A 25,805-nucleotide genomic window follows, 5' to 3' on the forward strand; every position below is an offset into this window, starting at 1 on the left:
TCCCAGCCTGCCCACAGCCAGCAGTGGGAAGTCCCGAATTTCATTGCATGAAGTGATTTCTGTGCTGCCTGTGCCAACTGTGAGCTGGTGCTGGGCAAACCCTGCTGGCTTTTCTAGTCCAGCAGCTGCCCCGGTGCCGTGTCCATCGTGTTCTGTGCTTTTCTCCTTCCCTGATCCGTGTGGGAGCACTGGAGTCATTTTCCCAGCAGCATTTCCAGCGCGGTCCTCCCGCTCTCACTGGCACAGGGACTGACTGATCTGCTCTGGGGGCACAGGGAATGGGTTTGTGCTGGATCAGCCACTGCCACATTCCCACACGTTGGTTTTGACCCCATTTCCAGTGGAATGGGATCATGGAAACAACACCCCCAGACCTCCAACTACACCAAACCTCACACGCAGAAGGATTTGTTGTTCCCAGAGTTCTCCCAGTGGTTATTACCACTGAAATCCCTTTCCCTGCTGGTTCCCACCCCAGCTCCAGGGGGACAGGGCCAAGTAACACATGGAAAAGACATTTCCAGTCAAGGGGGTCGTTTTGGGAGCACACTCAGAGTCCCCACAGCATCTGCTGCCCCTCCAAGGTGAGACCACTGTTCCCAGCCCTCCCATTCCCCAAAATCTCTCACCTTGGAGCAGGTACTTCCTTTCAGCAGGTTCTGTGGGCTCGGGGGGCAGCCACTGTTGTCCCACAGACGATCTGCCAGGTGCTGGGTGCCAGAAGGAGGTGGCCCCTTGGGTGGCACAGCCTCACCTCCCCTCTCCTCTGCAGCAGCCAGATCCCACTGTACCAGCCCCCACGGACACCCAGCTTCCTGGAGGGGAGAAAAGGGGGCAGGAGGGCCAGTTGAGTTGGCAGCTGCTGCCCCACAGGAGCTGGGGCATCACCCCCGTGGGCACAGGGAAAGCAGCTTCACCTTGGATGGGTCTGTGCTGCTGCTCATAAGCCCGGCCTTGAGGCTGGAGGGGACACAGAGGACAGGCAGTTACTCCCTGTGGTGCCCCCAAATCCTCCTGAGGCTCCCCCAGCCCCCCAGGGATGTCCTGGAGCGGGTACAGGCACCTCCACGGGGACCATGGCTATCCCTTGCCCACCATAGCTTGGGTGTGGGGTTTGGTGAATTCAGACCCTTTGGTTCCTTGCCTCCTGACCCTACAAGGGCCACAACCACCTCAGAGAGGGGATTTCTCCCCTCAGCCACATTCCAAACCTCCCCCCCCCCCGCCACCTTCCCAGTACATACTGCACAAATTTGCACTTGGGTCCCTCCGGGCAGAAGCCCACCAGGTAGTTGGCACACATCACCCTCCTCGTGTGCTTGTACTTGCACAGGGGACCTGCCAGGCAGAGGGGACACTCACAGGGACACGGCATCAGCCCAGCATTGTGGGAGCTCTGCTTTCCCTGCAGCCCCAAGCCCAAACCTCCACCCGCTCCTGGGTTCCAGCACGCCCTGCCCCAGCTCACCGTGCCTGCAGAATCCACGGTCGTACCAGGGACAGCACAGGGTGCTGCTGGTGGCATCGACGTGCACGAAGGGACAGTCCTTGTTGCTGCACTCACCTGCGGGAACAAGGGACACTGGGGACGAGTCTCACTCCAGCCAAACGCAGCGGGAATCGCTCAAGGATGGGCTGGATGAGAGGAATTGGGGTGCTCTGCGAACAGCCAGGTTTGGCTGGGGTGAGACAGTGACCCTGAGTGACAGTGGCACTTCTTCCCGCAGTCAGGAGGTGGCATCAGCCACTTGCTCGAGGCCAGACCGAGGGACACGAGAGGGGAGGAGGGTCCCTGGGATGGCCAGCCCCGCACCTACCGAACTTGGAGTAGAAATAGCACTCGGGCATCCTGGTGGCATCATAGTCGTGCAGGAAGTCGCAGCCGTCGCCCCGCTTGCAGAGCCCTCGCAGCCAATGCTTGCACACAGCGGGCTTGGCCCCGCCGTGCCGGGGGTGGCCCTGCACACCTGGGACACAGGTCACAGCCAGCCTGTCCCCACTGCCCCAGCCCTGCCTGTCTCCATAGCCCTGGGGTGGCCCTGCACACCTGGGACACCCCTGTCACAGCCAGCCTGTCCCCCCCTGCCCCAGCCCTGCCTGTCCCCATAGCCCTGGGGTGGCCCTGCACACCTGGGACACCCCTGTCACAGCCAGCCTGTCCCCACTGCCCCGAGGTGGCCCTGCACACCTGGGACACAGGTCACAGCCAGCCTGTCCCCACTGCCCCAGCCCTGCCTGTCCCCATAGCCCTGGGGTGGCCCTGCACACCTGGGACACCCCTGTCACAGCCAGCCTGTCCCCCCCTGCCCCAGCCCTGCTCACATCCACAGCCCCAGGGTGAGGAAGGCTTCACCTGCTAGCCCCAGTGCTGGGACCACAGGGACATTGAGGATCCTGGTAGCTCCCTAAGAGCTTTGCCAGCTACGTCATTGAGGGAGCAATGCCCAGAGCCAAAACAAAAACCACCCAGATCTTGTGAGACGGCAGCAAGAGGAGAGCCCTAAAAGCTCCCACAGCTCTGTCCCCAACTTACTGTCCACCCCCAGGAAGGGCAGGGACCGAGCTCCAAGCTCCTTCAAATCAGCCTCCGAGTCAAACCTGATCTTCTCCACACCAGCCACCAGCTCCTGCATCATCCCTGCTCCGGGAAGAGCCCGCTCCAGCCCGGCACAGGAAGAGGCAGGGAAGTACAGCACTCCAAAGGGAGCACCACACTTCGGAGGGCCCTGCAGCCACGCTGGGCCCCAGCAACACTCCAAAACCCCTCCCTCCTCTTCTTCCTCCTCCCCAGGCAGAGCAGAACCAGCCCAAGCAGCCCTGGAGTGCTGCATTTAGAGGGGGATGTTGCCCACATCTGATCCCAATTTGCAGCACTGATTGCCTGGTGCTGCAGCTGGGGAGCTCAGCCTCAGGCAGCCCCTCTCAGCCTCCCCACTCCCACCTTCTCCTCCAGAAAACTCGGCTGGAGCTGGCTGGGCCTGGGTTAACCCCTCACTTCACAGCCTTAAATGGAGATAAATATGGCCAGAGTTCTGGGACTGAGCATTCCAACAGCACGGGATGGATGCTGGGTGTTTTTTGGTGGGCAGCACCAGCCCCAGGCGCGCCTTATAACACCTGGCAGGACAAACCCACATCCCTGTGCTCCTGCAAGGGGTCACACCTTACATCCCAACAAATCACGGAATGGTTTCTTGTGGAATGATCCTTAAAGCCCTTGTTCCATCCACAGGCAGGCACAGTTCCACTGGGCTGCCCAGAAGCCACTTCCATCCCTGCTTTGGGGTTGTCATGAATGCCAGGCTCTGATGGTGCATTCTGGGCATAACCAAGGCTCCATGGAGCAGCCCCAGAGCCCCTGGGTTTATCCCAGAGCTCCATCCCTGCTCCATCGTGCAGCTCCCGTGGCCCCGCTCAGTGCCCGAGGCGCCGTGGGCTGACACGGCCGATGGAGCCCTGCTCCCATTCTGTCACTTGCCATCAAACCACTGGACCAGCACTGCCACAGCACTGCCCGTGGGTGCTGCAGGGTGCTGGGCACCCACCACCCACCCAGCAGCCATGTGGGACAGCCCAGGTGCCACCCCGGGGATGTGACAGATGTCGCTGTGCCCACCGAGGGCTGTGGTGAGGCTGGGGGTGCAGCCTGGCTCCCTGCGGCCAGCACTGGCCAGACACTGGCGGTGCTGGTGGCACTGCCCACCAGCCCAGGACACGTGGCACTGCCCCTGTCCCTGGTGCCTCCCGGTGTCCCACGGAGCGGGGCCGTGTCCCGGCTGTGCTCAGCAGCCCCGCACACACTTTCTGCCCCATCAGCTCGCGGCACCGCAGCGCTGCCGAGCCCGAGCCTGGAGCCGACAGGCGTCACAAAGATCAGGGTGGCCAAGTGACAGTGGCAGGCGGCCCGTGAATGTCACCCCAGGGCTCGTCCCCGCCCCACAGCCCCGGGGAGCAAAGGGAGCAAACCCCAGGGACCAAACCTCGCTGCTTTGTGCCAGAGCATCCCTAAGGGACAAGAGGAGCCAGTTGTCCCCCCGGCAGCCTGGTGACCTCCCAGGTGACAGTGACCAGGATCGTTGGCTCAGGGCGTGGAACATGGGACCTCGGCAGAGGGCAGGGGGGCACAGTGACCAGGGCAGAGGGAGCCTGGTGAGCTCAGAGCCTCCAGCTGCAGCTGCTGTTGTTCTCCCTGTCCCAGACAATGGCCCAATGTCCCCTGCCCAGGGTGACAGGACAGGACCCCATTGTGTCCCCACTGTGGCACGGCCTTTGCCCGCTCCCCTTGCTTCTCCAGGGTGATCCATTTGGGTGGACAGGGGCATCCAGCCCCTCCCACGGCTGGGAGATGTTTAGGGGGATAAATCGTTCCCTCTCTCCAGTGAGGAGAGCCTGGCAGTGCTCAGGGAAAGGCTCTGGGACCATTCCTGGCACTTTGCCCCATCTCAGCCCAGCTCCATCCAAGGGGCTGGAGCGGGAAGTGACTCCCAGCACTGGCAGAGCCCCATTTCCCCAATGGCTGAGCTGTGGGAAGCTGCCTGTGGGATGGGAGTGACCTGCCCTGCTCCCTATGCCAGGATCATCCAGGGCCACGGCAGCCCCACAGGGCCAGGAACCCCCAGGGCACCCCTTGGCCCCCAGCCCGTGGGAGCAGGGACAGCCAGTCCTGCCCCCCAGAACCATCCCCTCCTCCCTGGCTGGAGGGAGCAGGGCTGGGGGAGGAGAGGGGAGCATTGGCAGAGCCGGCCCTTGGCAGGAACCGCCTGGCCCGAGGGTCCCAGCCCCGAGCCAGATCCGGCCAGCAGGAGCTCTCCTGCTTCCTCAGGCAACGGGCAGAGAAAGCTGGGCCACGGCAGGTGCCCAAACTGCAGCCAGGAGCACAGCCAGGGATGGGCAGCGAGCGTGGGGGCAGCAGGACAGGGCTGGGCTTGGTGGCAGCACAGGGACACCAGTCCTGCCCGGGCAGAAGGTCCCAGCCACGTGTCACCCCTCAGGAACTCAGGCCACTGCGGTCACTACCATTTCCTTTTATTCCTTGCATTTGTACATACACGGTATAAAACCTCCTGTTCCAGCTGCCCGCTCCCAGCACTGCCCGGCCCCACCGGGACACCGGAATTCCCTGGCTCTGGTGGTTTCCTGCTCCTCCCACAGGGGACAGACCCACATTTCCATCAACATCCTTGTGACCCCCAGACTGCTTGGAGGGTCAGAAATCTGGGATGGATCCATCCATCCATCCATCCATCCGAGGGATGGGGAGCAAGCACCCGCCACAGCACTGGGAGGTTCTTGGTCTGCAGAAAGTCCCCCAAGAAACCCAGGAAGCTGGAGCTGCCCATAGTCTCAGGCCACCTCTGAGCTCCAGAGCCAAGTTCTTCCTCATGGGAAATCTTCCCTCAGTTAAAACCAAAAGAGAGTAGAGAAAGGTAAGTACAAATCAGAAAACAGTAAAAACTGTATGGCGGAAAATATATATATATATATATATATTACTAAAGGGGCTAGAACTCCTAAGGCTTGTCTCATTAGATCTTAAATTGCTTTACATGGGCAGGGGGGCAGGAGAAAGGAGCTAATATCCAAAGTCCAACAGAAAGAACAGAAATCGAGTCTGCTTCCCCCTCCCAGGAAGTGCTTGAGCTCTCTGGGGGCTGCCAGACATCAGGAAGGGCCCCGGCCCCGGGAGCAGAGCGCTGTCCTGCTTCAGCACAGAGAGAGAACGAGGCAGGAGAGGAGTCCAGTCTTCCCCAGTGCCACCAGTTGGGGTGTTCAGCCCTGTGTCCAAAGCAACCGCAGTGAGAACCAGACCCAGGCCCGCCCTTATACCCGGATCTCATCATCATCTTCATCAGCGAACGAGAACTCCTTGTCGGGGCGTTTCAGGGCCCCTCCCCGCTGGCTCGGTGGCCTGGGGACAGGGCTGCGCTCCTCGGGCCCCGAGGTGCAGCTGGACGCTGGACTGCTGTCCCTGGGGCTGCGGCCACCAACGCCACGGGCCGGGCTCTGGCTCGGCGGGGCCACGGCCACCAGAGGAGAGCCAGGCGGGGCAGGCTCACCCTCCTCCTCCTCCTCGCGACTCTCCTCCACCTCGGGATCTTCATCCTGCTCCCACTGATCCTTATCCATGATGCTCAGCACGTCGCCGAGCATGGAGGGCCCCAGGTCGATGTGGAAGGACATGATGGACTCGGCGTGCTTCAAGCCCGCCCCGCCCTTGGCCACCACCACGGGCAGGTCTGTGATGTCCCCGAAGTCACGCTCGTCCAAGCCGGGGCTCAGCGGCCCCGCCGCCGCCCCGTTCGGGCGCTGCTGCTCTTCAGGGCTCGTCTCCTCGGGCAGCTTCTTCACGGGGCTGGAGGAGAGACTCTTGGGCAGCTGCCCCGCGCTCCTGTCCACGTCCTTCTCGTTGAGCTGGGGCAGGGACACGGCGTTCTTGACGAAGAGCGCCGAGTCCCGCAGCGAGCCCAGCATGTCCCGCCGGTCCCCGCGTGTCACCGACTGCGAGCGCTTGCTGCTGCGGAAGCGGCGGGACAGCAGGCCGGGCTTGGAAGCTCCTGGCTCCTCTCCCACCTCCGGCACCGGCTCCCCAGCCTTGCTGGTGAGGAAGGAGGTGTCCCCAAAGGCGTCCCCGGCGCGCCCCACGTGCATGGTGTGGCGGAAGTCCCCCAGGGGTGCGCTGATCATCTCGGCCGTCAGGTCAGCCCGCGAGCGGCGCTTGGAGTGAGCGGAGTTGGACACGAGCTGCTTGAGGATCGGCATGGTGGCGACCAAGGGGAGGCTGTGCCACGCTGGGTCCTGGGCCTGCTGCTCACAGCTGGGGCTCCACAGCCGGGATCCCAGCGGCGTCACGGGAGGGTCACTCCTAAGAAAAAGGAGGGAGGGACGTGGTCAGGTTTTGAGGGTGTGGGTGGTGCCAGATTTCATCCCACCAAGCTGTAAAATGTGACCCTGTGCCCACCAGCTGTTTGGCTCCATACAGGGCATCATTCCACACAGGACACACAACCTCAGACACCCCCCTGAGCTCCCCAGACCCATCCCAGGAGCAGAGAGAACCTCACGAGAAAGACCTGGGCACAGAAATCCCTCAGGATGATCCCTGACTCTGTGCCCCACATGAATGGGCACCAAATGAGATGCAGGGCACCACAGGCACCCTCTGTCCCCTCCTCGTGCAGCCCCAGCCCTCCCGAGCGGGGCACGGCAGCTCCAGCCTCTGCGAGCTGCACGCTGAGAAGATGCCTGGGATTTTTTTTTTTTTTCCTAATTGGAAGAAAGCAGGGAGGAGCAGACGCCAGGAGGAATTGGAAACAGACGGCAGGAAGTGTGTGAGGAGGGCGTAGAGCCCCCGGGAGGCACCGCCAGCCGAGCAGGGGGACGGGGGGACCAGGATGGGGACCCCTTCATGCTTGGCAGGATGGGGACGTGGGGACACAGCTTTGCTGCTTCTCTTGAGCCCCCCAAAACCCTCCGTGCCGCTCCTCGGAGCTGAGTCCACGCGTGACCATCCCCCGGCCGTCTCATCGTCACCGCTGTGACTCAGAGGTGACAGAAGTGACGAGGGCTCTGTCGGACCACAATGGCAAATGGGCACGCTACTACTTCCCTCGGCCACCTCGGGGCCACCAGCCAACCCGTCCGACCCAGTAGCCACGCAGGAGGGGACAAGGACAGCGACTGCGTCCCTGCATCCCGTGGCGCCAGGCAGCCCCAGGTGGTCCCGGGAGAGGCTGCCGGGGAGGAAGGGCTCGTGGCCGCCCTCTTCCTCCCTCCGGGCACCGCCGGCGACACCGCGCCCCGTGACACGCACGGGGAAGGACGGACGTGTCCTCGGAGCGAGCCTGGAGCGGGGGCCACGTCCCCCCGGTGCCCACAGCCCGGGGGCAGCGATGGTCCCAGCACAGCCCAGTCCTGCCCGGCTGGACCACCAGGAGCCACAGCAACCACCCCACAGCTGCCTCCACCCCCCTCCCCTCCCCACACCCACGCTGTGACACCCCGCTGTTCCCCCACAGGAGCAGCAGGACCTCAGGCAGGATGGACTCTGGCCCCACGCTGGGACAAAGTCCCGTTGCCCAACCCTCCCGTGAACGGCTCCCGGATGGGCCCGGCCAGGGCAGGAGTGCCCCGTGGCACGGCACTGGTGGCACAGGGCCAGTCCAGGATCCCCCCAGGGAGGCACAGCCCGAGCCCCCAGGGCTACCCAGAGGGATGATGGCACATGGGGGACCAGCTGGGGGAGCCCCCAGTTCATCCCCAGCAGTTGGAGGAAGCCACGAAGGAGCCACATCCCCTTCCCTACGCCTCAAACCAGGAGCTGGGGGAATTCCTGCCCACCTCAGCCCCACCCAGCAGAGGAGCAGCTCTCTGGACCCCACTCCCTCTCTGGGATCTCCTGCACACCCAGCCGGGCACGTGTGCATGGCACGAACGCTTCCCCCTTCCAACATCTCCTTCCAGGTCAGCATTCCTCCAGCCTTTGGTCTTCCATAAAACAAACACTCCCGGCGTGCTCCCCAGCTGGGCCAGGCAACCGTGCTGCTGATTTAGGCCATCTGGGGACTGTCCCTCCCTTGTATTTAGATTTTGGGGCCAAGTTCAGCATTTGTGAGATACTTTGCAAGCCGCGGCAAAGGGGCCACCGGGAGGTTGGAGCGGGACCGGCCGTGCTCCATCACCATCACAGCCTCCAAACCAGCACCGTGTCCCCCTCCCCTGAACGCTCCAGCCCACAGAGCCTCTTCACAGCAGCCAAAATCTGCCCCCACCCCTCGATGTTTCGCTCCCAGCTCGCCCCGGGAGGTGATGGCAGCACAGATGGACACTGCTGCGCGCACAGCCCGGCCCCGGGGACCCGGACACAGAGCCCTTTTCTCCTCCTCTCGCTCGGGGAGAGCAGATCCTGTGACATTCCCGCTGCTGGCGCTTTCACAAAGGAAACCAGGCCAGGGAGGCATCGCTGGCGCTGCCTTTCCAGCCACCTACCAGGGGAAGCTGCTGGTAACCCGAGAGACTTCGCAGGCACCTGGCAGTGCTGCCCATCCCGGGGCAGCGAGCCCAGAGCAGAGCCAAGCTCCAGCAGGGCTTTGGGGCAAAGGGAGGGGACAGGACCTGCACGCCAGGGTCGAGAACAAGAGGGATAACTTGTACTGACAGCCCTGTGCTGCTTCCCACCTGCCCTCCGAGCCCTGTGGGCTCTGAGGAGTGAGAACCTGAGGTGCCCAGGGACACAGTTGCTACTGTAAATGAATGTCTGCTTGTAGGACAGCGCAGCCAGCACAGAACTGGGACAGCCCTGGCCAGGCCCACGTGCCCTGGTGGTGCAGGCTTCCCACGAGACCCACCCCCCCATCCTCTCCATGTCATCCCACTCAGCATCAGTCATCCGTGGGGACCAGAGTGAAAGTGGCTCAAAGAAGGAGGCCAGTGAAGGAGCACACAGGACAAACGCCAAGTCCAGCCACATTCCCATGCATTCTGCCCCCAGCTCTTCCCGCTCACAGGCTGGGAAAGCCAACCTGGGAAAGCATCCTGGCTGGCCCAGCCGGCTCCAAACGAGCTCCCCAGCTTCACCATGCAGAGCCCCCCAGGCAGCACCCCGAGATCAGAAGATGCTCTCCCCGCCCTGCCGGGCGCTGGGGCAGGGGCTGTGCTGGACCGGTTGGGTCCCCCACACTGCCCAGGGCCAGGGAGAACCCACACACGGGACAGGGAGGCCACCCCACCGGCTCTCAGCCCCACTTTGGGGTGCACTGCCCCTCGGGGATCCTTTGATCCTTTGATGTTGGAGCCTGGCAGACAGCAGCTGGAGGCAGGGCACGGATCACACCCTGCCACGGCCGGCCCAGGAGGGGACCCAGCCGCTGTCACACCCTCGGTCGGGCTCCCCAGCGAGTCTTCCCAGGGCCTGGGGGCAGACGGTGCTGTCAGTGCGGGCAGCCCCGGCGCCCCAGTGACCGCCCCCACCCCGGCGCGGTGACAGGTCTGGTCCTGTCCCTGGCATCGGGACGCCGCTGCAGCGCGACCGTGGGATACACGGAGCGGCCTCTGGAAGTGGAAAAGGCAGTGCCAGCGAGCATCAGAGCCGGGGATGGAGAGATGGCACTCGGGGAGGGAGAAGCTTGGCTCGCTCTCACCAGGGCTCTCGGCACACAGAGCAGCACCAGGCTGGGAACTCACCGCCAGTGCCAAAAGCAGAGAAGCGCTCCTCGAGGGACTGCCAACAGCCAGGAGGTAGCCAGAGTTCAGCAAGGAACTATTGGCAGGACACGCCAGAACACGAACAGGGCCATAAATCCTCCAGCTCTGGGGCCACGAACCAGCCAGCGGCTCTGCAGGGCCAGAAGGGGACTTTTCCGGGGGGAAAGGTTATCTCTTCTCTGGCCCTGGCTCTGTCTCACAACAGGGGCTGGCCGGGCTTCCACAGGATACCGGAGCTGAACAGACCTCCCGACCTGAGCCGGGCTCCGAATTCCTGCGGTTTCGCTGGGGTGGACGGGAAGTAAGCAGGGAAGACTTCCCACGGCGTGGCAGGGCTCCCTACCTGCCGGGGGCCCGGAGCCCGCAGCCGGCCGGCTCGGGGGGCCCTCGGCGGCTGTTTGTGCTCGGGACAAAACCCAGCCAACAAAGGGGCAACCGGCACGGTCAGCACAACGCCGGCGGCAGCGGGGCTGGCGCTGGGGGCCGGGGAGGGAGCCCCGCGACCGCTGAGCCCAGGGCACGGAGCGGGGAGGGCATGGGGGTTCAGGCCAGGCTCCCTCTGCACCCCCAAACCTAAACAGGCTGAGCCTCGTCGGTGTTAAATCTCAGCTGGAATCGCTCCACGGTTTCCGAGGGAGCTGCGTCCAAAACAGATTTGTTTACTGCGTGCCCGGCTGGGGAGCGAGCCCTGTCCTGGGTGCAGAGATCGCACGCCGTGTCTCAGTTTCCCCCCACAGCCCATTAACGATCCCTTTAGAACAGCTCTCCTGCTCTATAGATCCCAGCTCCTTTTGGAACAGCCTCCCCGATCCATAGAATTCGGCGCTTGGAAATATCTATACTTCACGCTGCTGCTGCCGGGGTCAAACCGGGGCGGCATGGGACAAGTCCCAGCGCCCCGCGAGCGGTCGCTGCCCACCGACCCGCAGTTCTACGGGCACCGGAGCGGGTGTGGGAGCCAGCCCCGTGCCCAGCAGTGCCAGAGCCGGGCAGTCCCTCTCTCCGGGGCTCCCGCGGCAGCGGTGCGTATCGCCCAGGGACGGGCAGCAGGGCGGGGGCAGGCTGCGGTCAGCCGGGACCCCTGTCCGGGATCACCGGGCGATGAGCGGGACGGGGATTTCGGGAGGCTCTGACTCAGCAGCCGCCGGCGCCCAGCCCCGGGGTGCCGCTGGAGCCGCTCCAGCGCGGCGTGGATCCACCTTCCCGAGACTGGCCACCGGCAGCCGCAGCCCGGGCCGCGACCCCCGCCAGCTCCGGCCACCGCCACCTCCGAGCGGGGCTCGGCGGAGCCGCGGGCGAACGGGAGGCGATCGCGGCTGGGGCGGGGTGGGGTGAGCCGGGCCGGTGCCCGCGCTGGGCAAACAGCGCTCCGCATCCTGTTAACCCTTTCGCCCACCCGCGCCGCGCACCGGACCCGCAGCCCGGCGGGGAATGAGGCTGGGGGGGCCCCGGGCGCTCCTCTGCCCGGTACCGGCGCGCGGCAGCGCCGGGGACCCCGCCCGCCCGCCGGACAATAGCCGAGCTGAGCGCGGCGGGCTCCCCCCACGCCGGGACGAGCCGAGCCGGGCCGGGCCGGGCCGGACTCCGCCAAGCGGGGCCGAGTCTCACCGGGCCACCAGGACCCCAGGTGTCCCCCTCTTTCCCGTACCTGCTCGCCCGGGCCCCGCCGCCGCCGCCGCCGCCGCCGGTCCATGGCCGCACCGCGCCGGAACGGAGCGCCCCCCCACCCGGGGATGACATCATCGCCCCGCCCGGGCCAATGGCACAGCGCCACGTCACGGGGCGGTCCCACGCCCTCCATTCAAACACGAGTGGGGCGGGGGGGGGGGGGGGTGGAACCCTTGACCCCGCCCGGAGCGTCCGGCGGGAGGGGGGGACAGGAGGGGGACAGGAGAGAGGGCTCGGGACCTCCCGGGGGGATGCAAGGGTGGGTGGGGGTGGCGGCTCGCAGGTCCCTTCCCGCCGGGATCCCCGAGTGGGATCCCCGGAGGCAGAGCAAGGAGCTGGCCGCACCCCCGGCAGAGCGGCGGGGTTGAGGTGGTGGTGGGTGACCGACTCTAATTAATTAAAGGGAATTAAGAACCGCGTTGAGATGCCAGGAGGAGGCGGCTTCAGCCGCAGGGCAGCAGCGATGCCCCCGTTCCACTCGTGACTGGGACACCCGCGAGGCTGCACCCACATCCCTGTCCCCAGCCAGTCCCACTGCTCGATCCCTTTTTGGGGGGCCGTGGGGTCCCTCCAGGCCGTGGCTGGGTTGGGTGGGCGGTGGCCGGGGGTCCGTGGTCACCCCAATCTTCCAGCGCTGGTGCGGGGCTCCACGGCCCCAGGGATGGGTTCGGTGGCCGCCGCGGCCCCCCCGTGACCGCCCCAGCCCCACTGACACTGGGCTGAAAGGGGGAGTGCTGGGCTGCACAGCCGCTGCTCGCTCGCTCGCGGGGATTAAGACAAAACCTTTGTGGGAGAAAAGGGGCGGGAGAGCCGAGATTATCCCGAACCTCCCCAATGCAGCGTTTCTTGGCTATTCCGGGAAATCTGGCGTCTCCGCGGAGGGAGGAGGGGGAGTGGGAGTGCTGGGATGCTCTGGCCACGCCGCTCTTGGGGTCTCGGGTGCTGGGACACGAGGCCGTGAGGTCCGAAGGTTCCTCGTGTCACCGGTGCAAGGAGCTCCAGTCCCCGATCGGGGCCGGTTGTGCCAGCACTGGGTGGGCAGCACCGGGCACTGGGATGGCTCATCTGGGGCTGGCGCTTCTCTCCATAGAAAGGGAAGTGGTGTCACCGCGGAGCTGGCACTCTGGTGAGCAGTGAGGGCCAGCGAGGCACTGGAGGGATTGGCACCCAGGGCACAGCCTCTGCCCCCAGCCCGGGTGTCCAGCACCATCCCACTCACGCCTGTGTCTCCATCCTGGGCTGTGCTGCTTCCTCCAGTGCCGTTTTCATAGCCCATTTTATTGGCAAATTTTATTTTCCTTGCTCTCCATACAGAGAAACCGCGGTCAGAGGCAAAGCCCCGGGCCGCGCTTGAGAAAGGGACCACCTCTGGATGGGTCTTTTGGTGGGTGAGGAAGAGGAGGAGGGTTTGCCCCAGCCCCCAGCGGCATCTCGACCCACTCACGTGGAGACAAAATATGTACTGGAAGGCTGGTGGGACAGCGGTGCAGCGCTGCTCGCCTCACCTGAAGCTGTCACGGGAGCGTGGAGATGGCTGAGACAGCGCAGTCGGGAGGGATTAACATCACCCTGCTGGTGGGAGCCGCCGGGAAGGCTCCCGCAGGCTGGCCTGGCTCCGGCTGGGAAGAGCAGGCACCCACTCAACTTGAAAAACTGCCTGGGAGAGACGGGACCCCCTCCCCTTCCCTGCCGGGCAGAGCCCCGCGGCTTCAGCCGGGCCTGGGGAGGAGAGCTCGGGGTGCTGGGCGGCTCTGGAGCACGGATCGCTCCCGCCCTTCCTCAGCCATGGCCGGCTCCTTTTGCTGCTCCACAGCAGCTTTTGAAAGAGGAGAAGAAAAAAAGAAAAGGGCTTGAAAAGCACTTTGAAATGCAGGGCAGGGAGAAGCGCCCGAGCTCCCGGCAGCCCCATCCCCTCCTCCTGCTGCCAGCGCCTGCCAGCTTTGTCTTGCCGACGCTGCCGAGCCAGCGGGGAGCTCTCGCTGAGTGCTGGGGATCACTGTCCGGACACCCCAGGATTCCAGAACAAAGCACTGTCCCCACAGCCCCCCCGATCCCTCCAGCCTCAGTGCTGGCTGCTGCCAGAAACCTCCCCAGAGACCGCCAGACAAAGCCGGGGGGTCAGCCCCTTCCCCACACCATTCTCGCAGGGTGGAGCAGTCACCCCGAGAATCCCGGCAGGATGCTCTGCCCGGCCCCACCTTGGCCAGGTGGGCACCGGGACAAGCTGGGTGCCCTGGGCAGGTTCTCCGTGCAGCCTCTCACCTTTCCCAGCTGGAACCCTCTCCTGGGAGGCAGTGCCAGGGAATGGGCCTCCCCCAACCCACTGCCCCTCAGGAAACCTGGATGGGCTGCAGCCACCCCCGTCCCTCCCACCTGGCTTTCCAGCCTGGAACTGGATCATATTTAAAGTTCCCTTCCAACCCAAACCATTCCGTGATTCCATGATCCCACCTGGAGTGTGGCTTCTGTAGGAAAGCCCCAGCCGTGGCACAGGGACACGGGGGTGCCCCGGGCACCCAGAGCGTGGGGCAGGGGGTGCAGACCCAGGTCCGTCCTCTCTGCCGCCCTCCTCTCCTGTCACCCCTGGCACGGAGCAGTGCCCTGGGCACTGGGGCTCTGAGGATGCGCCGAGTCCCCTCTGGCCCCCGGCGTGGCAGGAGGGGCTGTCCCTGTCCCCAAGGCAAGAGAAAGGTGGGAACATGACACACTTGGCTCTGTCCCAGGAGCCGGCAGGGAAACGGAGATATCTGGAGGACAGGGAGAGCCCAGACTGTGGGGCTGCTCCTAAAATAAATGAATTAAAACAAAACACAGATTTCAGCCCAGCTTTATCAGTCACAACCCTCATTTCTGGCACACCACCATCTCCCCATCACACCTGGAGCAGGGAGCAGCTCCTGCTCCAACGCTGCCCCATCCGTCCACCCACCCATCAACATCTGGGGGTGCCTCATCTCCCTGTGCCCCCCTTTGACTCTCCCGGCCCTGGCAGCCCAGTGCTGCTCTTCCCCTGGGCAAACCTCAAGCCAGGGAGCAGAGCTCAGGAGAAACGTCAAGGCCGATTTGGTCCTGGGGGAGTGATTGGTGCTGACAGCTCACCCTGCCTGACTGTGGCACAGAGCAGCCTGGAGGGGAACGGGAACGGGAACGGGCAGCCCTCACCTGCCTGGAGGGGCTGGGGTGATGGGGAGGGAATTTGTGAAATTGCTGGTTGAAAGTGGAGGTGGGAGAGAGGTGGCTCAGTGTCTTCCCCTGCGAGCCTGGCTGGTTCCACTCCTCCTGTTCCATGGGGAAACCAAGGCAGCACAACTGAGCAAGGGCTCTCCCCAGTGCCACTGGCACTCAGCCCATTCCTGCTGTGCCCAAAGTGAGCCCTGTGCTCTGCACAGCATCCCTGGGAGCAGAAGCCCAAATCTCTGCCGTGCTGGGATGTGGGATCTTCCTGTTTCCTCAGGAGCTGCATCCTTCAGCCGTGGGAAACCACGGGCTCCCGGGGCTCTTCCATGGGCTCCCAGGGCTTCTCCGGCCTTCACCACCAACACTGCAACCACAGCCACATCGGCAGTGTCACCTCCCAGCACAGTGCCAACACCAAACCTGCCACAGGTGTGGCTGCACCCTCCGGCTCCTCCTGGCAGCCAGGGACGAGCTGGGTCAGGGCAGGTGAGCTCTGCTTTGTCCCAGAGCTGGGGAGAACACACAAATCCTCATAGATGGGATCCAGGGCTTGCATCCCCTGTTCCCAGGGTGGGAGATGTGTCTGGGGAACTCGGTGCTCAGTGCTCGCAGGTCTGGCACAGCCCTCACCCAGGGATCAGCCCTGATAACAGGAGCATGCCTGGAACAGGGAATGTCCCTTAAACAGGTGGCATCCCTTGCACAAGGAGCATTCCTTGCACTGGGAACTCCCCTGTGCTGCTCGACTTCCCAGACCTGCTCTGCTCCGCGTCTCCGGCCGCTCCATGTCCCAGCCCCCGTGGGAGGAAGGTCCCTCTTGCACAAGCCAGGAACACCTGGGGCTGGAGTTGGGCTGCACATGAGGAGCAGGATTTGTCCAGCCAGGTGCAGAATCCCCTCTGTCCCACGTCACTGTCCCCACGAGTGGGGTGTCAGGGGATGGGCACCCCTGGGTGCTGCACTGACATTGACTGGGCATCGGCTCCAGGTAGGTCAGAGGAGCCACCCACCAGCAATGCCAGCTGCTCTAGGGACACTGTGAGCCAGTGGGGGGACACACGGTGGCTGTGGCTCAGCAGCAAGGCCACCACTGCAGCCCAACCCTGAGCTGCATCACTGTGTCACCGGTCCCCAAATGCAGCACCTGCACAATGCTCCCCTGGCAGCCCCTTGCCCATGCCAGGGTGAGGGATGGGACTTCCAGGGGCTCCCAGGTGCTGTGACAGGGACTGTGCAGACCCCACAGCCCCTGGCTGTGTTTTGCCAGCACCCTCAGTAGCCAAGCCCTCCCCGACAGGTGATGAAACCTGAACACCTCACCTGGATTTTCCTGCCAGGCCTGAAGGGCAGAGCAGGAGAGGGTGGCTGTGAACCATCCCAGGAGACATCCCCAGTGCCAGGGCTGCTGCTGGCAGTGCCCAGAGTGCCAGTGCAGTGGGGTGTCCTGTCCCATCACTCCCTTTCCCAGCAGCTCCAGACCCCACTGCTATGGGGACAGGCAGGACAAGGCCACCACAGCTCCCTGCACCCTTCTGGGCTCTATCCAGCACCTCTGACATCCCTTGCCCACGTCCTTCCCTGGTGCCATAGGGCTGTCACATGCCCAGTGGGGCACCAGGACACACGGACACATGGCACTGGCCCTTTCTCTGGCAGAGCAAGGTGACAGAGAGGGGACACACTTGTCTTCGGGCTGTTTATTGGCATCTCCTTCGGCTCAGGCCGGGAGCCACGGCACTACTGGGCTGGTGCTGGCTCACCCATAGGCACTGCGGGGGCTGTGCTGTGCAGACACCCCCAAAATGACCACGGCCATGGATCCTCCCCCCGGGCATCAGCACCCCTGAATGCCCTCAGGCCTCTGCACAAAATCCCATTAAAAATCCCCAGACCACCAGAAATGCCAAGGGGAGGCTCCGATCGCTTCATCCGAGTCCTCACCAGAGCCCCCGAGGTGCAAAATCAGGGGGGTTGAGCACCATGTGCACCCCACTGGGGCTCTCCTGGGGTTTCAGTCCTGGGTTCTCCTGGGGGGGCTGTGCAGGGCCAAGCACAAGGGAGGGGAGGAATGAATTGTCCCCTGGGATCCTTCTCCCATCTCCCAAAGGCTGTGGGGGTCCCGAACGGGGGGGTTCAAGTCCAGAGGTTTTAAGATCAGCAGAGCTCCTCTTGCCCTCCGCAGCTGGGGGTCTCTGTGTCACCGCTTGTCCCCACATCCTGGGGGAGCCACGAGTGGAGGGCCCGGGGTTTGGCACGGCCGGAGCCCCTCACCCAGCCCCCAGCACCCGCTGGAGTCCAGCAGCAGGTCCGGGGCAGCCCCAGGGGGTGCCAAGGGCGGTGTCAGTGCACCCCAAGCCCCCTCCCGAGGAGTCTGTGACACAGAGCCTTTGGCCGAGGGGGGGTCCTGGCCTTGCTCCCCAGCCCCAGGGACGGTGCTTGGCATCCAGCTCCAGCACTGCCGAGAAAACAGAAAACCCCTGGAGCCTGTGGCTGCTCCCCTTCCTCCTCTTCCTCTTCTCCCCCTCGCTGCTTTTTCCTTTTCTCTTAATTTCTTGGGGCTTTTCTTTTGTTTATTTTTTTTCCTTTTTTTTTTCCTAATTTTTTCCACCCTCTCCTGTTTTGTTTTTCTTTTTTTTTTTCTTTTTTTTTTCTTTTTTTTTTTCCTGCTGTTTAAATATCAAACAAAAGAGGAAAACCCAGCGATGGGAGCTCTGGATCCGGGGGCCAGGCTGCTGGGCGGGCGGTACAGGGTCCCGGGCTGGCTGCTGGGGGCATTGCCGGGGGTCTGGGGGGTGGGAGTCCTGCTGGCTTTGGGGCGGAACAGGCTGCCCTGCTGCGTGGAGGTGCTGTTGGAGAGGGGAGTGTGGTCGGGCTCGCCCGAATCGCTCTCGGTGTAGCTGTAGGCCTGTGCCCGGGAGATGCCCTTCTGCTGCCGCCGCCACGAGTTGTAGTAGGTGGGGTCGCTGATGTAGTGGTTGACAAAGGAATGCGCCTTCTGGTGCCCGGGATCCACCTCGTACTCGCTGTCACTGCCCTAAAAAACAGGATGGGTGAATGTGGTGAGGTGGGGACATCACCCGACAGCCCCAAAATTCAATAGGTTCAGACTCTGCTCCCAGCAATGGGATGAGAGGGAACGGCTCCGAGCTGTGCCAGGGGAGTTCGGGACACCAGGAGGAATTTCCACACGGAAAGGGTGACCAGGCAGTGGCAGGGGCTGCCCGGGGAGGTTTGGAGCGCCCATCCATGATGGCACAAGGTGGGGATGTGGCACAGCTTGGATTCGGTGATCTCAGAGCTCTTTTCCAGTCTAAACGGTTCTGTGATTTCCAGTGCTTTCCTGGTGCTTTCCCGGTGCTCTTTTGGGAATGCTGGCGCGCACATCCCCAAATGATTTAAAGGCTGGGACGGCTGCAGCATCACGGGGGGGGGGTGGGGTGGGGGGGCGGTTTCTGCCTCTTGCTAAAACAAAATAAAATCTCATACAAAAGGTTGCTGAGCGCTGCCGAGGCCGCGATGCCCCCGGGCTGGCGCGGAGGGTGTTTTTGGGCTCTGCCGGTAATTGGATTCAGCTTCTCCGGCGGCGCACAAAGGGCCCATTGAGGGCGGTGGGAACTGCCCCGCGCCAGCTCCAGCTCCCGCAGCTCTTCACAGCTCCTCAAAAGCCACTCGAGCCCCGCTCGGGCCGCAGCGAGAGAAGCCGGCATCTGCCAAGGAAACAGCCGGTGCGGGCAGCGACGGGGGGGCACCATGGGCACGGTCCCCTCCTGCTCGGGGACAGCCCTAGGGACCCACAGGATTTTTCCCTGGGTGTCAGCCTCTCAGGATCCATCCTGGGGGTGACCGTCCCGTGGCCTCCCTGGGGCTCCACGCTGCTGCCCGGCCACGGCTGCCCGTGGCCCCGGGACAAGACAAAGTTGGCATTCTGTGGAGTTGGCAGAGCCGCCGACGTTGCCACCAGAGACCGGGCAGCGGGACAGCCCCCAGCCCCGTGGCCTGTCCCCAGCAGCCCTGGGAGCCCCCCGTGGTGTCACATCCCCAGCACACGGGCCGGGGGCCGTGCCAGCTTCACTCCGGCTCTGTGCCACGGAGCCACAGGGATGCTGCTGCCGGCAGGGCGGGATGGCGCAGGAACAGCAGCGCGGTTCCCAAAAGCGCACCAGGGCCCGCCTCGTGGCGAGCGAAGGAACGGGCTGATGCTCAGGGAGGGCTCCCAGCACCCTCCAACCCGCCCCGCGTCCCTGTCCCTGTCCCCGTCCCCGGGGGTCACCTGTGAGTCGGAGACCTCGGAGGGTTTCTCGGTCAGGCTGCTGCTCTCGGCGGGGATCAGGTCGTTGTACTTGGTCACGTCCTCATCCGAGTAGTGCAGGCTGCCGGGGCTGGGCCGGGGTGGGGACCTCGGGGACAGGCAGTGGGGTGCTCAGCGTCTGTCCCCTCTGCTCGGGGCTGGGCCATTTGGGGACAACCCCAGCGGATCCGTAGGGCTGGCTCGGGGAACAGCCCTCAGCCGTGCCAGCACCCTCCCAGGAACCCTGATCCCACTGGCAGGGCCTTTCAGGGGGAACACTGGGCAGATCAGGGTCACCCCATCGGGATCCAAGCCCTCCCCACCCCATGATGGAAGAGGGATGGACACGGTGACCCAAAATGCTCCCCCTGCCCGGGGAGGGGGCTGTGGCAGGGGTCCCTACCGGGTGTAGATGCCATTCTTCCTGCAGAAGGAGTTCTTGACGGAGAGGCGGCGGTTGTTGAGCTCCAGGGCAGGGAAGCTGCCTTCATCCAGGCTCACCATCTCCCCGTGGCTCAGGGCGGCCGCCTTGGAGCTGTTCCCTGGGGGATGGGATGCTCAGCCTGCCCCAGCCCCTCCCCAGGCAGCACGGCACAGCGAGGGGGGGCTGAGCCCTGAACAGGGGGCTGGGGGTGTCCCCAGGGGGATTGTGCTGGTTCCAGAATCACCGCGGCCTGGGGACAGCCAGGAGGTGCCAGCCGTGCCCAGCCCCCCGCCCTGCCCCAGTGCCCCCAGCTCCCCACTCCGGGCTGTTTGCTTAACGAGGAGCTCTGGATTTTCCCCACAATTTGAGCCCTTGACAGAGCTAAGAAAACAGAGCTGTGTTTGGCTAATCCCGCTGACCTCTGCGAGCCCCCGGGGCTGCCCTGCCTCTGCAGCTGTCTGTGGGACAAATCCTCTATTTCATCTTGAGCTCCCAGTGCTCTCCAGGAAGCCACGGCATCATTATGGGGTTGCACTGGGGCTCTGGAGGAGTTGTTCTCAAGGCAGGCAGGAACGGAGGCTCCCACCACTGCACCCAGACCCCAAAGGCAGGGAGAGTCCCCCAAGAGGCTCCCACGGGAGCAGGAGGGTCCTGTCACCACCCACCACCCTCCCTCGCTCACCTGAGTCTGATTTCTTGGAGTACTTCTTGCTCTGCCCACGGATGATGAGCACGAAAACGAGGAGGAGGATGAAGATGAGCCCCACCAGGGCAATGACCACCAGGAACCACCACTCCTCATAGAACGGGTTAGTCTTCTGGGCTGGAGCACAGCAGGGAGGATCAGAGGGGGACAGGGGACAATCAGTCTGGATGGGGACACCCCTCTGCAGAGCACGGGGTCACTTGGGGAGCTTTGTGAGGCCTGGATCCACAGGAGAGGGAGAGGGCTGGGGGGAGATTTGGAAAGGAGGTGCTAGCAGTGGGATTTGGGACTCTGTAGGAGCCAGGAGTGGGGTTCAGCAATGGCCACGAGGACAGAGCAGCACCAGGACCCTCCCTCTGGCACAGGGGGACAGAATCCCCCAGGAACACACCTGACACGGAGGGGGAAGGGGTGCTGGGGGTCCCGTAGCCGTAGTCGTTCACAGCAATGACACGGAAGTCGTAGCTGACCCCCTGCTTGAGGATGTCCATGCTGAAGGTGTAGGAGGTCACCTCCTTGGGGATGTCTTTGATGAGGATGTCCCAGAGGCCCTCATCTGGAAGAGACAAGGGGGCTGGGAGGGGAGGGCTGGCTCTGCAGGACACCCCAGGGCACGGGGTGATGTCCCTCCATCCACTGCCCGTTCCTTCAGCCCCACTCAGCAGCGTTCTCCTCATGGATCAGCACAAGGACAACCCCCCAGACACTGGGTCCCAACACCTGGCCCAGGTTAGGACCCCCTGCCTCAGTTTCCCCCTGTCCTGACCCCCGAGGTGAGGATGGAGAGCAACTGTGGTACCTGAGGGCCGGGCTTCGATGACGTATCTGGTGATGGGCCCTTGCCCGGGGTCCCCACTGGACCAGTGGATGGTGATGGCCGAGCCGTAGCGGGAGATGAAGGGCTCTCCTGGGGGGCCGGGGGCACCTGGGGAGCAGAGCACGGCTGGAGGCCACAAACCAGGCACAGGGGGCACAAACCAGCACAGAGCCGTGCCAGTCCCCACCCCATCTCCTCCCTTGCCCCGTGTGTCCCCCACACGTCTCCCGTACCTTCCCCGGGCCCCGTGGTGATGTTGGCCTCAACGTCCGGCCCGTAGGCGAAGGTTTTGGCCCGGATTCGGAACCTGTACGTGACACCCTCAGCCAGATCCTTGACCTTCATCCACAGCGGGCTGTTCCCCTTCACGTCCACCGTCACGATCTTGCTCACGCCTGCGGGGACAGGGGCTGAGCCGGGTCCCGCCGGGCCCTGCCCGCTGCCCCCGGCCATGCCCTCACCATCCACGGGTGTGCAGGGCTCGTAGACCAGCCTGTAGCCCTCGAGGACCCCGTTGGGCAGCGGTGGCGGCTCCCAGGACACGTTCACTGACGTGGTGGTCAGCTCGCTGAAGCGGATGGAGCCAGGAGCGCTGGGGGCTGCGAGGGGACAGGGTGGCAGGGCCAGCTCAGAGCTCCAGGGGACATCCCCAGCACGGGCCAGCCCCTCTGCCTGCCTCCACCCTAATGCTGATCATCAACTCACACCCCCCCGGGCCCCATCCCTGCCCCAGCACAGATTCCATGGAGGAATGAGTCTCTTGCTCCTGGTCTCGACTCCCAAGACCTTCATCCTTCATCCCAAGCCTCATCTTAAACATTCATCTCCGTGCGCCTCCACCCCACAAACCCGCTGGGTCGAGCCCAGGGATGTTCTGCTCGGCATTACAGGATTGAGGGGGAACCCCTGGAGCTGGAGATCCATGGAGACACCTCCCCAAGAAGCCCAGGGGCAGGAGGCTGCTGGGGGACCCCTGCCACGGGCCCCACCTGCCTGCTGTGTCCGTGCCTTCACCGGGGGGCTGCGGGGCCCGTCCCCCGCGGCGTTGAAGGCGGCCACGCTGACCCAGTACGAGGTGTAGCCCGTCAGGTTCTTCAGCTTCACCCCGGTCTCGGGCAGGAAAAGGGTCTTGACCCGCGCGCTCTCGTTCTGCCGCTGCTCCTCCCAGAAGTGGATCTGCGGGAGAGGGCGTGGGGAGCTGGGTGAGGCACGGATCCAACCCAGCTCGCCTTCCCTGAGCCCGTGGCTGTGTCCGGACGCTCTGTCCTGAGCCCCTGTCCCAGCCTGGGGGCTCCTGGGGCATCCCAGTACATCCCGACACATCCCAGCTCTATCCCGGGGCATCCTGGCTGCGTCCCGGTCATCCCAGCTCTGTCCCAGGGTATCCCGGTACATCCCAGCTCTATCCCGGTACATCCCAGCTCCATCCCAATACATTCTGGTACATCCCAGCTCTATCCCGGTACATCCCAGCACCATTCCAGGACCGACGGCGCCATCTGCTGCCCCGCCGCCGCTCGGCACCGGGAGGGGACTCCCGGCATCTCCTCGGGATCCCAGCATGTTCCCAGAACCTCCCCCGAAGGCACGCACAGCACAGCATCCCCAGTGCCACCCACCCTGTGCCCCCCAAGGGGTCCAGCACCTCCCCAGAGCCCCCCGTGTCCCCGAGCCCCGGCCGGGTGCCAGCTCCCAGGGGCCAGCGGGTACCTTGTAGCCCTGTATGTCCCCGTTCTGGCTCTCGACGGGGGGTGGCTCCCAGGTGACGTCCAGCTGGGTGGCCGTGGTCGCCTGCACAGCCACGTTCTGGGGCGCTGCGGTGGGCACTGCGCCGAGGGAGGGGACAGTGTCACTGCACTGCCTTGCCTGGGCCATGTGGGGTTCCAGGACAGCCGAGTCCCTCTCCTGCAGCCCCCAGAGGAGGCACCCATGCCAGGACTCACCTGCTTCCCCCACGAACACCTCCTGGGGGGGGCTCGGGGGCCCCTCGCCCACGGCGTTGTAGACGCTCATCCGGATCTCATAGCGCCGGTGCTTGCTCAGGTCTGGGGGACAAAGGGTGAGAGGGACCCTGCCCGTGATGGGGCAGCCCCGCTACCCACGGGGGACCTGGCAGAGCCCCCTTTTTTTGGAGAAGAATGGGGCGTCCCCGAGGAGCACCTTGGAGGGGATAGACAGAGAAACACACGGGGGGGCAGTGGGGCACACACAGAGGGAGGTGGGGGACACAAGGGGTGGTGACTTACTGTCCAGCTCGTACTGGGTGAGGGACACCTCGCTGAGGTTGTGCACGGCATAGGCGGCTGGGCAGGAGAGCAGAGGGGGGTTAATGCAGGGCAGGGGTGGGCTCCTGCCTCTGAGCCCCCACCCCAACACAGCCCCCACCCGCGGGCAGGTCAGGGCTCCTCTGCAAGGGCCATGACACCCCCAGGTGCCAACAGGGCTGCCACAGCACCGAGAAGCCTTTCCATCCTCCAGCCCCATCCCCTGAGGGGTACGAGTGGGGTTTACACAGTGGGGTCTCCACGGAGGACAGGGCCAGGTCCTGTCTTGGTCTCTGCCTTGTCACTCGTGTCCCTGCTGCCCCCAGAGTGGATGTGACCCCGTTCTCTGCGGGGGTTGAGGACAGCAGCACACCTGGATACACAGCAGGATGTCACACAGCCCGTGTTAGGTGCAAACCCCCGTGTTTGGCTCAGATTTGTGGGCACCTCAGCGCAGAGACACCGTGGGACAGAGCCAGGGACAACACAAAAGAGTGCTAGGCATCCACAGCCATGGTGGCACAAGGGGACTGGTGACAGCTCCAGGGATCACAGCCTGACCCTGGTACCCGGGAGATGCTGTGGAGCACAGGATGCTGCACTGTTCAGATCCCCACCTGCCACCCCCAGGTCACCCCAGCCCCTGTCCCCCAGGGGCGGTGGCGCCGTGGACACTCACGGGTGAGCTCGGCCCAGCTGGCGCCGGGGTGGCCGATGCCGCGCAGGGCGAAGCCCCGCAGGCTGTCGTACACCAGCTCCCGGTAGCGCAGCCGGAACCCCAGCAGGATCCCATTGATCTTGTCCTCAGCCGGTGGCTGCAAGGGGAGGGAGGGAGGGAGGGAAGGCAGTCAGAGGCTGCTCCGAGCCAGGGCTCCCTGGCACTCTCAGGTGCCACCCGGTACGCCTCGGTGCCACCTCCCAGGGCAGGGTAGCTGGGACCGTACCTGCCAGCGGATGAGCACCGACGTGGTGGTGTGGGGGGTGATGGAGAGGATGGTGGGAGCCTCCTCGGGGGCTGTGGGGGAGAAGAGGGTGGTGAGGCTCCGGAGACGCCCAGGGTAAAGGAGGAATTCCCTTGGGCACGGGGGTGCCCGCTATCCCTGCCCCAGGAGGTGCTGACCCGCCTGCAGGGTGGTGAGTGACTCCGACTCCTCGCTGTACTCGCTGTCCCCGATGTCGTTCGTCGCCTTCACACGGAACTTGTAGGAAGTGAAGGGTTTCAGCCTGCAGGGAGCGGAGCAGGATGGGGACGGGGCAGCCAGCGGGGTCACCCTCCCTCCCACCGGGCCGTGGCTTCCCAGCCTTGCACCAGCGCTTCTCATGCGATGGGGAAACTGAGGCACGGGGAAACCACCCGAAGCATCATCACCCACCGTGTCCCCAGCCCCTCACCTGTCCACGACGAAGGCGGTGGCGTTGTGGCTGACGGGGGCGGAGTGCAGAGCCCAGTCCCCGTCGGGCAGCTCGCGGCTCTGCACGGTGTAGTAGCGCACGGGGGAGAGGCCATCGCTGCCCGGCTCCCAGGACAGCAGCACGCTCCGGGCTCGCACCTCCTCCTGCCGCACCAGCGGCTTCCCGGGGGGCTGCGGCCGGGCTGGGGGAGGCGAGGGGCTGGGAGCACTGCGGGGGCACCGCCAGCCCCCCGCCGCCGGCCGGGCCCCCCATCGTTACCTCTTTTCTCAGTGGTGACCACCAAGGCTTCGGCCGCCTCGCCCCAGCCCTTGCGGGTCTGCGCGGTGACACGGAACAGGTAGGTGGCCTCGGGCTGGAGGCCGGTGGCCGTGAACTGCCGGGCGCTGGCTTCCAGCACCTCCACGGCGGCCGCGGTCACCGCCGAGGTGTTCAGGCGGTGGCTGACCTGGTAGGCTGCGGGAAGGGAGCGGGATGGTGGGGCTGGGGACAGGACACCAACCTGGGCCGCTCCCCGTGCCGCTCCCCTCCATCCCAACCTGAGCAGGGGGGAGCTCACACCGTGCCCGGGATCAACACCGGAGAAGGGAACTTCATCCCTGAGGTGCTCAGGGGATCCCAGGGAACTGATCTCTGCCTTCCCAAACCAATCCCTGCTCCCACAGGACCTCTGCAGATCACCCCAGTGCGGCTCGCCCGGAATGCTCCCCACCTACCCAGGATGACGCCGTTGGGTGCTGCCGGTGGCTGCCAGATGAGCCGCACCAAGGTGGTTCTCACTTCAGGAAAGAGGAGCCCTACGGGGGGCCCGGGCACTGCCAGGGGAAAGGTTGGAGTCACCGCAGAGTGGG

At 64.6% G+C, this 25,805-nt stretch overlaps 3 protein-coding genes across 3 annotated transcripts in view; all 3 read right to left on the bottom strand.

Moving 5' to 3' along the window:
* Positions 1–194: 194 nt before the first annotated feature.
* CPSF4L (cleavage and polyadenylation specific factor 4 like) lies at positions 195–2,636 on the bottom strand. Its single transcript, XM_062506196.1, has 7 exons — positions 2,534–2,636; positions 1,818–1,967; positions 1,469–1,564; positions 1,245–1,338; positions 918–960; positions 630–815; positions 195–263 (listed from the first exon to the last, which is right to left on the bottom strand). Exons 1-7 carry the CDS (start codon positions 2,634–2,636, stop codon positions 195–197), a joined length of 741 nt encoding a protein of 246 aa, XP_062362180.1.
* A 3,184-nt stretch (positions 2,637–5,820) lies between these two features.
* On the bottom strand, positions 5,821–6,759 carry CDC42EP4 (CDC42 effector protein 4). The gene has a single exon (XM_062506422.1). The coding sequence runs from the start codon at positions 6,757–6,759 to the stop codon at positions 5,821–5,823; it is 939 nt and encodes a 312-aa protein (XP_062362406.1).
* A 10,687-nt stretch (positions 6,760–17,446) lies between these two features.
* The window catches only part of SDK2 (sidekick cell adhesion molecule 2), a 43,899-nt gene continuing 35,540 nt past the window's right edge, over positions 17,447–25,805 (bottom strand). Inside the window, exons 28-45 of the mRNA XM_062506154.1 lie at positions 25,671–25,769; positions 25,216–25,410; positions 24,937–25,138; positions 24,665–24,768; positions 24,489–24,559; positions 24,224–24,359; positions 23,527–23,583; positions 23,224–23,325; positions 22,991–23,106; positions 22,270–22,456; positions 21,742–21,879; positions 21,514–21,675; positions 21,263–21,388; positions 20,855–21,019; positions 20,440–20,580; positions 19,737–19,875; positions 19,316–19,442; positions 17,447–18,079 (exon numbers count right to left, since the gene is read on the bottom strand). Of these exons, the coding sequence (XP_062362138.1) occupies positions 17,723–18,079; positions 19,316–19,442; positions 19,737–19,875; positions 20,440–20,580; positions 20,855–21,019; positions 21,263–21,388; positions 21,514–21,675; positions 21,742–21,879; positions 22,270–22,456; positions 22,991–23,106; positions 23,224–23,325; positions 23,527–23,583; positions 24,224–24,359; positions 24,489–24,559; positions 24,665–24,768; positions 24,937–25,138; positions 25,216–25,410; positions 25,671–25,769 (2,624 nt within the window). The 3' untranslated portion in view covers positions 17,447–17,722. The remainder of the gene's footprint in view (positions 18,080–19,315; positions 19,443–19,736; positions 19,876–20,439; positions 20,581–20,854; positions 21,020–21,262; positions 21,389–21,513; positions 21,676–21,741; positions 21,880–22,269; positions 22,457–22,990; positions 23,107–23,223; positions 23,326–23,526; positions 23,584–24,223; positions 24,360–24,488; positions 24,560–24,664; positions 24,769–24,936; positions 25,139–25,215; positions 25,411–25,670; positions 25,770–25,805) is intronic.

The sequence above is a fragment of the Cinclus cinclus genome, chromosome 20 (assembly GCF_963662255.1).
Source record: "Cinclus cinclus chromosome 20, bCinCin1.1, whole genome shotgun sequence".
Classification (NCBI taxonomy): domain Eukaryota; kingdom Metazoa; phylum Chordata; class Aves; order Passeriformes; family Cinclidae; genus Cinclus; species Cinclus cinclus.

Coding starts and splice junctions, on each gene's coding strand:
- CDC42EP4 (XM_062506422.1), bottom strand. CDS start 6,759: ATGCCGATCCTCAAGCAGCTCGTGTCCAACTCCGCTCACTCCAAGCGC.
- CPSF4L (XM_062506196.1), bottom strand. CDS start 2,636: ATGATGCAGGAGCTGGTGGCTGGTGTGGAGAAGATCAGGTTTGACTCG. Junction 1,565..1,817: donor CTATTTCTACTCCAAGTTCG/GTAGGTGCGGGG, acceptor TTGTTCCCGCAG/GTGAGTGCAGCAACAAGGAC. Junction 1,339..1,468: donor CCGTGGATTCTGCAGGCACG/GTGAGCTGGGGC, acceptor TCTGCCTGGCAG/GTCCCCTGTGCAAGTACAAG.